At 36.9% G+C, this 13,370-nt stretch overlaps 1 protein-coding gene across 1 annotated transcript in view; it reads left to right on the forward strand.

Moving 5' to 3' along the window:
- Nucleotides 1–13,370, forward strand: part of Myo3a (myosin IIIA) — a 200,593-nt gene that overhangs the window by 107,331 nt on the left and 79,892 nt on the right. Inside the window, exon 16 of the mRNA XM_026401190.2 lies at nucleotides 9,441–9,567. Coding sequence (XP_026256975.2) covers nucleotides 9,441–9,567 — 127 coding nt within the window. The remainder of the gene's footprint in view (nucleotides 1–9,440; nucleotides 9,568–13,370) is intronic.

Here is a 13,370-nt window from a genome sequence, read left to right on the forward strand (position 1 = left end):
CAACAGCACCCACAGGGTATATGTCTCTTTAAACAATCCCAGGGTTTGCAATCCACGTGTCATTTGTGATTCAGCATGATCCAAAGAAAGGACAGGCGAATCAAAATTAGAAGTTCTCTAAAAATAACACAAATGGGAAAACTTGAAAATCTCTAAACCACATGATTTCCTAAGCATTATCTTGCCAGAGTTTTAAAATAAGTGATTAGTCGTTCAATGACTCAACTCATTTGGAGACCATATTTACCAGCTCATTTAGACCATATCATAACAGGAATTTTTGTTTTTCTTTACCCAGAGTCCTATGTCTATGAGAATGCCCTTCATTTCTGCTGTAATTTTACTTGTATTTCTTATGGTAGTCTAAAATCCCAAACTGGCATTTTTTTGCTTCAGGTAAATCAGTTGGGATTTTAATTAGGATCAAATAATATTTATGAAAGAATAATCTGGGATCAAAATTAAATGTTTTCAAGCATCATACAAAGCTCTGAATTTCCATGAAATACAATCAATTCATTTTTTAGAAATTTGTTTTGGCTAGGGTGGGAGGGTTATGTGGTTCCCTTTAAGTTGGTTACTAATAATTAATATAATAATTTAATAATATTAATACTTTAAAAATAATAATTTGATACACAGTTGTTTTCACTCAAAAAGAATGCAACAATTTACAATTCTGGAATATCAAGATTCAGGCAACATTGATGACTTGAACTGAATAACAGGACCAGGAAGGCAGTTGGTATAATAAAAATATTTGTGTGCTAGAGGTTCAAGATCCCTGGGTTAATGTCATTGGCACTATTTGCTTCTGGGTGTGTATCCTTAGACTAATAACTAAACCTCTCTGATCTAAGTGTCTTAAAGGAGAGGAGAGGGATGGTTAATTTCTGAGTCATTTCTCTCATTAACTATGATCTTATGACTAAAATTGAAGGCCATTTAAATTTCATTCTAGTCTTTGCAGATTGCTCATGCCATTTTATTGCTTTAAGTATCAGCAGAATTCAACCTAAGAATAAAGAGCATAATATCCCGTATGTACTAACAGCTGCAAATGCTATTTACAGAGTTTCCCTTCTCTCCCATCAGTTCCTATTTGCCTGATGTGTGAGCTCTGATAACATCCGGACCCCAGGCTCCTCCTCCCCAGCCTGCCACCTCTGTCTTTTCTCACTGGGATCATTAATACTCCACTGTCCCAGGACTAGACTGAGTGGTACCATGTTCCCCAGAACTTGTCCTGTTCCATGGTGAACCCTCCCTGCTGGCAGATCCAGGCGTGGTCCCCTCTCCTACCACTTCCCCATGAGCCTTTCAATTAGGCATCAAGTATGGATTTCACCAAAAGGACCACGTGCACCAGCCTGCATCTCCCCAGTGCAGGGGAGTCAGGCCTTCTCCAACGTGGGTCTGTTCCCTTTAGAGAATGAATTGACTTTTAGAAGAAAACAGCCTGTCTGTATATAAGGTTCTCAACAAATCCAACTGTGAACTCAGGGTGCAAAGTCTGAGGCCAAAAGAAGGGGACATTTAGATGACAAGAAAATTCTGAGAAAGATAATATAAACTGTGAGCCACAGATTAAGATCGTTATAAACTAGTCTTATGTCAAATGAGACAAATAAAAGAGAGATTCTGTTTGAAAAGTGGACAAAATTGTACTGTCACTTGACTGACACAAAACAAAATAGTTTGACAAGCATTTATTGAGTTCCAGATGTCTACCAGGCCCTGGGCCAGAGATGCGAGATGAATGAGTCGGTCTCTATTCTCAGTAAGTTCATAGTCTGATAGAAGATAAATACATGAGGCATCATTGCATAATTTCAGTAAAGTGTAGGCAATTCTGTGGTCTCAAACAGAGAATTTTATAGAAACATGAATTCTGGGGTTAGTCAGTAAAAGATTTTTTAAAAACATCATGTGAAGGGCATGGAAGAAAGGGCAGCATAACCAGAAACAGAGGTATGGATAGAACATGGAAGTCATTGAAGAATTTTAATGACTTCAGTATATTAATGACTTTTAAACCAAGTATCTGTGGCATTTGGCTGGCTGAAAATGTGAGATAACAGTAGCTGGAAATGAGAACAGAGAGACAGACACAAGAAGATGCAGAATTCTCCTCTGCATGCCTGTGTGAGGAGCTGGAACTTGATCCCTAAGGGAAGAGGGCCCATGGGAAGATTTTAATTGGAGACTTAAGATGACTTGATTTGCCTGATAGAAAAGAAATCTCTCTGAGAGCCATGTGGGGGATGGATTGGAGAAGGGCAAGACCGGAGGCAAGGAAACTGGTTAGGAACATAATTCCAGAGGCAAGTGTATGCACCGATCATGTTCGTGAATCTAAACCTGACCTTGAACGTCATGGATAATCATGAAGCAAAGTGTAGGCTGTTTTTTATTGATTCATTATAGTTTTACAGTGATAATTGTTTTTTGCCGCTCAAAGAAGTCACATTTGTACTCAAAAAGGACTATTTACAGTCACTTGCATTTACTTAATTTGTACTCAAAAAAGGACTATTTACAGTCACTTGCATTTACTTAATTTGTACTCAAAAAAGGACTGTTTACAGTCACTTGTATTTACTTAATTCAGTATATTAATGACTTTTAAACCAAGTATCTAGTTTTTTCCTTGAGCTTGAAAGTTCTGCTTAGATTACTTTTTATTCACTCTGACCATGCTGGCTTACAAGATGGATAAACACATCCTAAACTTCCTAATTATTTAACTAAATCTCTGTAAGCACTTAAACTTATTAACCCTGAAAATCTAATAATTCAAAATTATTAATGTAGTAAATCAAGTCACCTTACACACTTGAAGGTAATTTCCAATCAAGTTATGTTATAGTTTTCAAATTAAAACCATGTCACCTCAAATAAGCATTTGATTTTAAGTCACTAAAATTGTCAGATTATTCACTATGTCTCTGATATTTTTAAAGGTTTCAAACATTTCAAAATAAAAGAAAATATTTGCAATTCGATATCTGCTTCATATATTTGATTTTAGAAAAAGCATTGATCCTGCATTTGTTTTCTAGGGATGCCATAACAAAGTACCACAAACTGAGTGGCTTTAGCAACAGGAATTTATTGTTGGTGGTACAGGAGATTAGAAGTCTGAGATCAATATCTCAGCAGTGTTGGCTTCTGAGGACTGTAATGGACAATCTGTTCTTTGCTTCTCCTAGTGGTTCTCTGATGATCTTGGCATTCTTCGTACTGCATATGCATCACCCAGCCCTCTGCCTTCACCCATCTTCACACAGTATTTTCCCTGTATGTCTGTCTCTTCATGGGGTATTCTTTTAGAAGGACATCAGTCCTGTTGGAATAGGGACCCAGCCTACTCCAGCATGACCTCATCTTACCTCATGGCATCTGCAGTGACCCTATTTCCAAATAAGGTCACATTTGAAGGTTCTGTATCTTAGGACTTTAACATATGAAATATGGGGGACACAGGCTAACCCAGAATGGGCATTATGAATTTGACTTACTTCAATACTTCTTTTCTTTTATATTTTCCTATGGTAGGGAGCAAAGGCTGAAAGTTCAGGACCTTTCTTTGGGACAGGGAATTTGAGACTTTGTCCAGGGTCTAGATCCTCCTTATTCATATGACAGTTTCCCAACCTCAGCACATTTAGGGCCAGATAATTCTTTGTTGTGAGGTCTCACTTGTGCAGTGTAGGTCATTGAGCAGCATCCTTGACCTCCACCTGTTAGAGGCCAGTAGCTCGCAATAACCTAAAATGTCAACTGTTTCCAGATATTCCCATATATTCCCTGGGGCAGAATCATTTCTTCCTCCCCACAACCTCCAGTCTAAAACGACTGCTGCATAGGAATTTAATCCAAGTCAGAGGTCTTGATCATTTCTCAGAGCTGTGCTCTGTCCTGTCTGCCAGGAGTCCCAAGTTCTGCATTTCAGCTGTCATTTAGCTGTGTGACCCAGTGTATCACACGCTCCACTGGGCATCTTTCAGGTGTCATTCCTTCCCAGTGTTCATCAGAGCCTCTTTGAACAACTTTTACAAAAATTTGGGTAGGTAGCATTTGAAACTCAATATACAGACAAACCTCTCCACCAGAATCATTGCTTATGCTTTCTGATGAAATGCCATATTGTTTTCTGCACTCTGGTTTATAAACAACAGCTTATTTTCATTGTATTAAATACAGCATTATCAGGAAAAAATATATTTTCAAATTAAATTAAGACATGAAATAGAACCATATCATAATATATGAAAATAGCAATCAACAACAAGAAAAATAACATAAATCAACAAAATCAGAAGTGGGGGGGGAAGGAGATATCACCAGAGACCCACTTTTTTAAATCCAGAGAACTACTAGAAACTATTTTGAAAATTTATATTCTAATAAGCTAGAAAATCTAGAAGACTTTGATAATTTTTCTGGATATGTAGGACCAGACCAAATTAAACCAGGAAGACATAGAAAACCTAAATGGACCAATAACAAGTAATGAAATTGAAACCACAATTCAAAGTCTTCCAGTAAAGAAAAGCCCAGGACCAGATGGACTCTCAGCTGAGATCTACCAGACTCTTAAAGAAGAATTAAGGCCAGTCTGTCTCAAAGTATTTCATGAAATGGAAAGGGAAGAAACATTCTGAAATATATTCTATGAAGCCAGTATAACCCTGATACCACAAAGACGCATCAAGGAAAGAAAACAATAGACCAAGGTGGACAAGGCTGTCCACTCTCAGCACTTGTGTTCAACATAGTTCTCCCAACTCTATCTAGAGCAATCAGACAAGAGGAAAAAAGTAAAGAAATACAAACAAGAAAAGAAGTCAAACTATCTCTGTTTGCTGATGACATGATCTTGTATCTAGAAGACCCAAAAAAACTTCACCAGAAGACTTCTAGAGATGATAAATGAATTCAGTAAAGTAGCAGGATACAAGATCAACCTTCATAAATCAATAGCTTTCCTATATTCCAATGGAAATTCATCTGAGAAAGAAATCAGAAAAACCATCCCATTGACAATAACCTCAAAAAACGAAAACAAAACCTTGGGAAATAATGACCAAGGAGGTGAAAGATCTCTACAATGAAAACTATAGAAAAGTGTAGAAAGAAATTGAGGAAGACCTTAGAAGACAGAAAGACCACCCATGTGTTTGGATAGGCAGAATTAATATTGTCGAAACGGCCATACTACCAAAAGCAATATACAAATTCAATGTAATCCCATAAAAATACCAATGGCACTCTTCACAGAAATAGAAAGCAAAAATAGTCCTTAAATTCATCTGGAATAATAAAAGACCCAGAAGAGCCAAAGCAATAGTAAGCAAGAAAAGCAATGCAGGAAGCGTCACAATACCTGATCTCCAATTATATGACACAATTATAGTAACAAAAACAGCATGGTATTGGCATAAAAATAGACATAAAAACCAAGGGAATAGAATGGAAGACACACAGACAAATCCATGTACCTACTCACAGTCATCTAATATTCTACAGAGGATCCAAAAACATATGTTGGAGAATAGAAAACCTTTGTTACTAGAAACACTGGATAGCCATATGTAGAAGAATGAAATTAGATCCCTGTCATCTGGCATAAAAGCCAAATCACTGTGGATCCAAGACTTAGGAATTAGACCAGAAACTTTTTGATTGCTAGAAGAAAACAGGAACAACACTCCATCATATTGGTGCAGGCACCAATTTCCTCAACAAGACTCCCTAAAGCTCAAGAAATAAAACTCAAGAATCAGTAAATGGGATGCCATCAAATTAAAAAGCTCTGCACAGCAAATTGAACAATTAAGAACATGAAGAAAGAGCCTACAGGATGGGAGAAAATCTTTGCCAGCTACTCCTCAGCATAAAGGTTAATAACCAGAATATATTAAGAATTAAAAAACCTTTATGCCAAGAACAACAGATAACCCAATCAATAAAAGGGCAAAAGAACTAAACAAATACTTCTCCAAAGAGAAACACAAATAACCAACAAACACGTGAAAAAAAAATGTTCAGAATCTCTAGCAATCAAAGAAATGCAAATCAAACCTACACTAAGGTTTCATTTCATACCTATCAGAATGGACATTATCAAGAATACAAATAATAATAAATGCTGGTTAGGATGTAGAGAAAAGGTACATCCATATATTTTGGGTGGGACTATGAATTAATTCAACCATTCTGGAAAGCAGCATGGAGATTCTCCAAAACTCTAGGAGACCCAGCTATCCTACTACTTGATATTTATCCAGAAGAACTAAAGTCATCATACTATAGTGATACAGCCACATCAATGTTTATAGCAGCACAACTCACAAGAGCCAAATTAAGGAATCAGACCAGATGCCCATCTATAGATGAACGGATTAAGAAAAGTGGTAAATATACACACAGTGGAGTTTTACTTAGTTTGGCATTTTCTGGTAAATGAGTGGAAATGGAGAATTTCATGCTGAGTGAAATAAGTCGGACTCAGAAAATAAAGGGCCACATGTTTTTCTCTCACATGAAGAAACCCAAGCAAAATAAGGGAGAAGAGGGTGGGGGATTAGATATCATAAAGATATAAAGAAGTTCAGTGAAGTAGAAGAAGGAGACGGAGAGGAAGGGAGGAGGAACTGGAAAGGGGAGGAAATGCAGAATGAATTTTAAAACATCACACTATGTGTGCACATAAATATACCACAGTGAATTTCGCTTTTATGTAGATGTGTAAAGCATCAATCAAAAATAAATAAATGAATGAGCAAAACGAAAATCAATAGAATAGAGGTATGAGAATGGCGGGAGGGGGGAGTGGAAGGAAAGCAGGGGCTCCTAGGACTGAAATGGAGCAAATCGGATTCCATGCATGTATGTTTAGCAAAATGAGCTCAACTACTGTGCATAGTTATAATTCTCTAATGAAAAATAATTACTTGAGTCTCTTTGGTGATGGTCAGCCACAGAGATGATGCGTTGTTAGGTCACAGATAACTCAACTGCTCCCTTGGTGAAGAACATGCCTGTGACTGAGGCCAAGGTCCTTTGAGGCCATGCATTTACTGGCATGGCACACTGAGCCACAGCCTTGTTTTTTGTTTTTCTGTTTTTTTGTTTTTTTGTTTTTTTTTTTTTTGTCTTTTAACCTATAGCTTCAATCCAAATTGATGTTCTTATTACAGAACATCAAGGAGAGCCCCACAGTTCAGAAAAATTTTGCAGTCATACTCACAATTGAATAGGAATTATTCAGTGTGTAGTTCTCTATAATGAATCTCTAAATGCTGTCAAAAATACAACTTTGAGAGTTTATATACCTTGATTTTCTAATCTGTAATAGACAAACGTGCACAAAGTTTTGACAGAACAGTTTTCAACAAACTGTTGAAAGGAATATTCTTATTATGGATTTCATTGAGTAAATAAAAAAGAAAATATACAGCAGAATATCAAATCTATATTAATTTCTCCACCTAAAAACCACAGAAGCCCATGCTGGTCACTTCACTGGAAGATATGCACATGACAGATGGCAATTCCTTACCAGGAGGATTTTCTTGGAAAAGTGATTCATACCCTATCTCTTGGCATATCTGTTGTTCTGCTTCCAAAATACACCCCCAATCCATTTAATTCCCTCCATCTTTTCTTTCTATTCCAAATCACCATCATCTTTCACCCAGATTACTGCAGTTGCCTCCTGACTCTCCATCCTGCCTGCCACTAACTCCGCAGAGTGGCCGGACTCTCAATGTAAAATAGAACAGAGATGTTGCTCCCTGCTTTGAAATCTCTAGGGGGTTTAGTGCTGCGGTAATTAGAATAAAATCCAAACCCCAGAGAGCCCAGGTGATCTGGCCTGTGCTCACCCTTCCAGATCCTTATCATACCATTCTTTCCCTTCCCTCTCCCTCCTCCAGTTCCATGCAGATCTTCCTTCTTTGCTCAAGGAAGGGCTTAGCTCTGGTTCCCTCTGCCTGGAGTAGTCTGTTTCCAGTTCCTTTCATAGCAGGCTCCTTCCCATCACTCAGGCTTCAGCTTCAGTGTCACCTCCACTGAGGGCAGCCCTCCCGGAAGTCCCAACTGGAAAGGCCCTTCCTGCTCCCCCCTGCCACCCCCGAGTCACTCTTCATTGTGCCTTTCTGTTTTGTTTTATTCATAGGCTCTTTTATGCATTTCTGAAGTGTCTTGTTTATCTTTTGCTTATTTTCTTATTGTCTCTCTCCTTGCAGCCTGGACCATTTTTCCTGTCTTTTGAACTTCCAGCTTTAATCCAAATCAGTGTTTTGTTACAGAATATCAGAGAGAGGGAAATAAAAATCCTTAGTCTTCCTACTACTGAATCTTCTGTGACTATAATGGTGCCTGGCATAAATATTGGACAAGTGAATAAATAAAATTCATTCAACAAATACATTTTAAACATTTATATATATTTGTGAAATATATATATATATGTGTGTATGTGTTGTTTATTTATGTGCTTTGTATGTGTGTGTGTGGTGCTGGGATTGAACCCAAGGCCTTGTGCATGTGAGGCAAGCACTCCAACAACTGAGCTATATCTCCAGCCCCTATGTGTGTGCTATTTATGAATGAATAAATGTCCTTGAAGACATTTTTTATAGACAGTGTTCATCCTGACTTGGAATGTCAAGAGTAGATGAAATAATCATTTTTATTAAGTGTGGGAACTAGGCTAGAATCAATGCATCAACCTGAAAAAAAAAAACAATAAAGGATTTTGTCTCTTTACCTGACTTCACCATGAACATAGTTGGAATAACACCTAGAATTATCAGGTTCCTTGGCAAAATTCCTCCAGCACCTTAAAAAGAGTCATACGTATGTGTATATGTGTTTCTGAATGTTTTCAATCTACATTATGTATGAATTTACATTAAAGCAGTGATGACAACTATAAACTCTAAGCTATAGTCCAAAGTTTTCATGCCTATCCTGAAGTCATATACATCCATTGACGTGGGTGATAGGATCTTTATATTTTTCTTTTCCTACTCTTCTTCATCAAGGCACATAGCCTCTGTTAAATGATGTCATGAAAATGTACATATGGTAACAACCACACTAAGTTCTAAGGATTCACAGGGATAGATTTATCTATAACCTAATGAATATTTCTGTTTCCTCTGAGAGCTCGTTCGTTTCTATTTTTATTTTATACTTATTTGGTAACAGGCACTGTTCTCACCTCTAAACTCAGAATAGCAAATGAGGGCAAGCCTGCATGGATCTTGCCTACTTGTGTCTCTTAGTCTGACACCACAGTCTGGGGGAGGACCTCTCATGTTGGAACCTGAGGCTTTCTTCTCCAGCTGCTCCCAGCCATAGTCACCACCTTGCTGTCGTCAAGAGGAGACTCTGATGCTAACTTACATTTCTATGGTGTGTTTCAGCAACTGGGAAGTGTATACAGCATACTCGCTGCCATCTTAAATGTTGGAAACATTGAATTTTCTTCTGTGGCCACTGAACACCAGATTGACAAAAGCTACATTTGCAATCATGCAGCTCTGGAGAACTGTGAGTTTTATTGTCTTCTATGCAAAACTGAACTTTCTCAAGTCTTATTCGGTGTCACATAAGGATAATTCCAAGCAATTATGCTTATATGGAATCCTTAAGAGGATACTCAGATTCAATTTGTGTAAAATGAAATTTTTAAACTCCATTATTTAAAACATCTTCATGCATGTGAACTGATAACTGTAGAAAACATTTCTGAACATAAAGCTTTTATTGACTAAGTTAGGAGCTGTTTATATTTTAATGTGAAAGTGTGGGTGAAATTTAGTTAATTGATATGCAAAAGAAACTTGCCATATCATGTGTTTAAAACTTATCATTTTATAAGTAATAAAACCTTTGTTTTCTTCCTAGATGAATTTTGTATACCCATTTATCCTGGGTTAATTAATTTTTCAGTTATTTAGCTTACAAAAGCACATTGTGGTATTTGCTTCAAATCAAGTTTTCTCCTAAAAACAGAGGTTGACGAATTATTCCCAATAATTTAAGGTATCCCACTAATAATTCTAGTGGCACAGCTTTTTTCTACTTAGAAGATACACAATTATTGGCATATGTCCCCATAATTCTTATTTGTTATAAGTTCTAGTCATAGCCTTAAAGTATCATGATACATAATTTCATGTTTTTTTAAAGAGAGAGAGAGAGAGAATTTTTAATATTTATTTTTTAGTTTTTGGTGGACACAACATCTTTATTTTATTTTTATGTGGTGCTGAGGATCAAGCCCAGCGCCCTGTGCATGCCAGGCGAGCGCACTACTGCTTGAGCCACATCCCCAGCCCCTTGTATATTTTTTCCTGAATTATACTCATTGTGGAACAGAACCAGAGGTTTCAAGGTAGTTTCAGAGGGTCAAATGTGAAAACCTCCTAATCTCAACCTGTCCTTAAGAGTGTCATTTGTGTCCTATTGTGGATTTGGAACAAACTTGATAATAGAGTAGATCAAGGGTTTAAAGTTTGCATGCCGTGATTGGCATGTACTTGGAAATCTTGAAGAAACCGGTTCTCATCTTCCATTTATAAACTAACTTAATTGGAGCATAAGATAATAAGTTATCAGAAGTAAAAAAAAATAACCAGACAACTCCATTGATAAAAGTAAATTATTACCATCTGCTCATAACTGGAAGCATTATCAGCACCCAACAGAATGAGATGCAGTACTGTTAGGGGGTTGTGTTAGCTTTCTGCTGCTATGACAAATATCTGAGAAAAATCAACTTAAAAGGGAAGAATGTTGCATTTTGGCTCATGGTTTCAGAGGATCAATCCATGGCTGATTGACCCATTGCTTATGTGGCTGTGGCAAGGTAGGACATCATGGCAGAGAACATGTGGTGAAACAAAGCTGCTCATCTCATGGTGACCAGAAAGAAAAAAGAGACAGAGGAAGAGGCTGGGGTCCCAGGATACTCTTCAGTGGCACACCCCCATGATCTAACTTCCTTCCACTAGACTTCACCTCTGAAGGCTCCTCCTCCTCCTCCTAATAGCACCATAGACTGGCCACTAATCCTTTAGCACATGGGCCTTTGGGAACATTTAATACATTTAAGATCCAAACCAAAACAGTTGTAGATAAGAATACACTTAAAAGCAACCAAACTAAAAAATGATTTTGATGATTAGAATCTAGTTCTATATATCAGGAAAGTCATAGATCAAAAAACGTTAATGTTAATATTAACATGAATAGAATGAAAATTAATCGAGCCACTTTCTGAATAGCCACTTGTGGAATAAAGAAATTTTGTTAATTTATCTTAAAATTGTTCATAATTAAACTTAAAAATAATTCCAACAAAAGCCACATTCCAAATGGTTTCACAGATCCATTGTTTCAATCCAGCAGTGGTTCTGTCTATACCATCCTATAAATGTCTGTCAAATTTGATTACTTCTCTTTATCTTCACCGTTCTTCTCCAAGACAACATCCAAGCTTCAACTGTTACCTCTTACCTGAATTAAGTAACCTCCCAATTGTTTGCTCTACATCAGGAACCAATCTTCTCCAGGTTATTTGCCACAGTTCATTAAAAAACCACTTAACTGACTTATCAGTGGGCTCTTGGCCTCAATCTTCCTCTTCTTTCTCCTCCTTTCTTCTACCTCTTTTCTTTGTCTTCCTTTCCCTCTCCACCTCTTTCTTCCCCTCCCCTTTCCTTTCTTCCTCTTCCTCCCTCTCTCTTCCCAGTTAAACTGCTTGATTAGCCTCCCATTTCTTCTGGATAAAGATCATCAAGATTGCAACTTTGTTTTTGAAGCATTGTACCTAGCAATATGTCACCAGGTAAAATGCCGGGCTTGTAGCAGACACTCAATAAATATGTCAGATGAATGGGCAATCCGGAAATAAAAGTAGACAGATTGGAGGGAAACAGTGTTTAGAAAAAGATCCCTCTGAAAGTACCAAAAAATGGCATTGCAAATCAGTAGGGAAGCATTATTGTAGGGGTGTTATGGTTTGGATGTGAGGTGTCTCCCAAAAGCTCAAGTGTGAGGCAATGCAAGAAGGTTCAGAGGAGAAATGATTGGGTTGTGAGAATCTTAACCTAATTAGTGAATCAATCCCTAACGGGATTAATCCAGTGGTAACTTGAGGGGGAGGAGTGTAGCTGGAGGAAGCAGTTCATTGGAGATGTGGCTATAGGATAAATATTTTGTATCTGGAGAGTGGAGTCTGTCTCTGTGCTTCTTGATCACCATGGTGTGAGCTGCTTTCCTCCGTCAACCCTCTCCCACCATGATGTTCTACTTCAGCTCAAGCCCCGAAGAATGGAACCAGCCTTCTCTGAACTAAGACCTCTGAAACCGTGAGCCCTCAAATAAACTCTTCCTCCTCTATAATTGTGCTTGTCGGGACCTTTAGTCACAGCAGTGAAAAAGCTGACTAAAAAACGAGACGATCAACTGACTGACCATTTGGGAGAGGGGATATTTGGATCCTTCCCAAACATCATTTACCCAACCGAATTCTAAATGTACATAAATTTAAAAATGAAAAATCATCAACATTCCAAATGAATTACATTCATATAATCCTGATGTGAAAAACCACACGAAGAAGTTTATGTTCAGAAAACCAGAAGCAGAAATTTTTTCTTAAAAAATGGCTATTTCACTACCTAAAAATTAAAACTATTTAATAGTAAATAAAGCATAAAGGAAATTGCCATGAAAATGAGAGAAAATATTTGCAACAAATATATCAAAACATTACTCTAAGAACTCTTGTAAATTGGGAAAAGCAGAATGTGTCAATGAAAGAAGGCAGTTTACAAAATTAAAACCACAAATAATGAATAAAAATGAAAGAAAAAATGTTCAACTTCTAGGAATCAATTTAAACCAAATATTAAGAAGACAATGTTTTCCTCTAAATTTGGCTGTTCTTAAAAATGATAATCCACAGTACCCAGGAAATTGTGTTGAAATTCTTGGTCTTTCACTTGAGTGACAGGAGTGTAATTGATCCAGTTTTTGAAAAACACTTAAGTAATATATGTCAAAAAGCTTATATATGTTCAGATAGTTTGAATAAATTGCAATTTTTGTGCCCCAAATATTTATCCCAATATTTTTATTATTATTAACATAGGAAAATAACCTAAACATCCTACAATTTAAAAGTATTAATATATTATAATACATGTCAGAATGTTATACAGCACATTAAAATTATATTTGTTAACAATATTCATCAAAATTAGCAATGCTTAAGATGTTTTATTAAGATAGATTATGCAGAATAATGGCAATAAACATGTCACAAAGTAAAGAAATGAAGAATG

This window comes from Urocitellus parryii, chromosome 9, assembly GCF_045843805.1.
Source record: "Urocitellus parryii isolate mUroPar1 chromosome 9, mUroPar1.hap1, whole genome shotgun sequence".
Taxonomy (NCBI): Eukaryota; Metazoa; Chordata; class Mammalia; order Rodentia; family Sciuridae; genus Urocitellus; species Urocitellus parryii.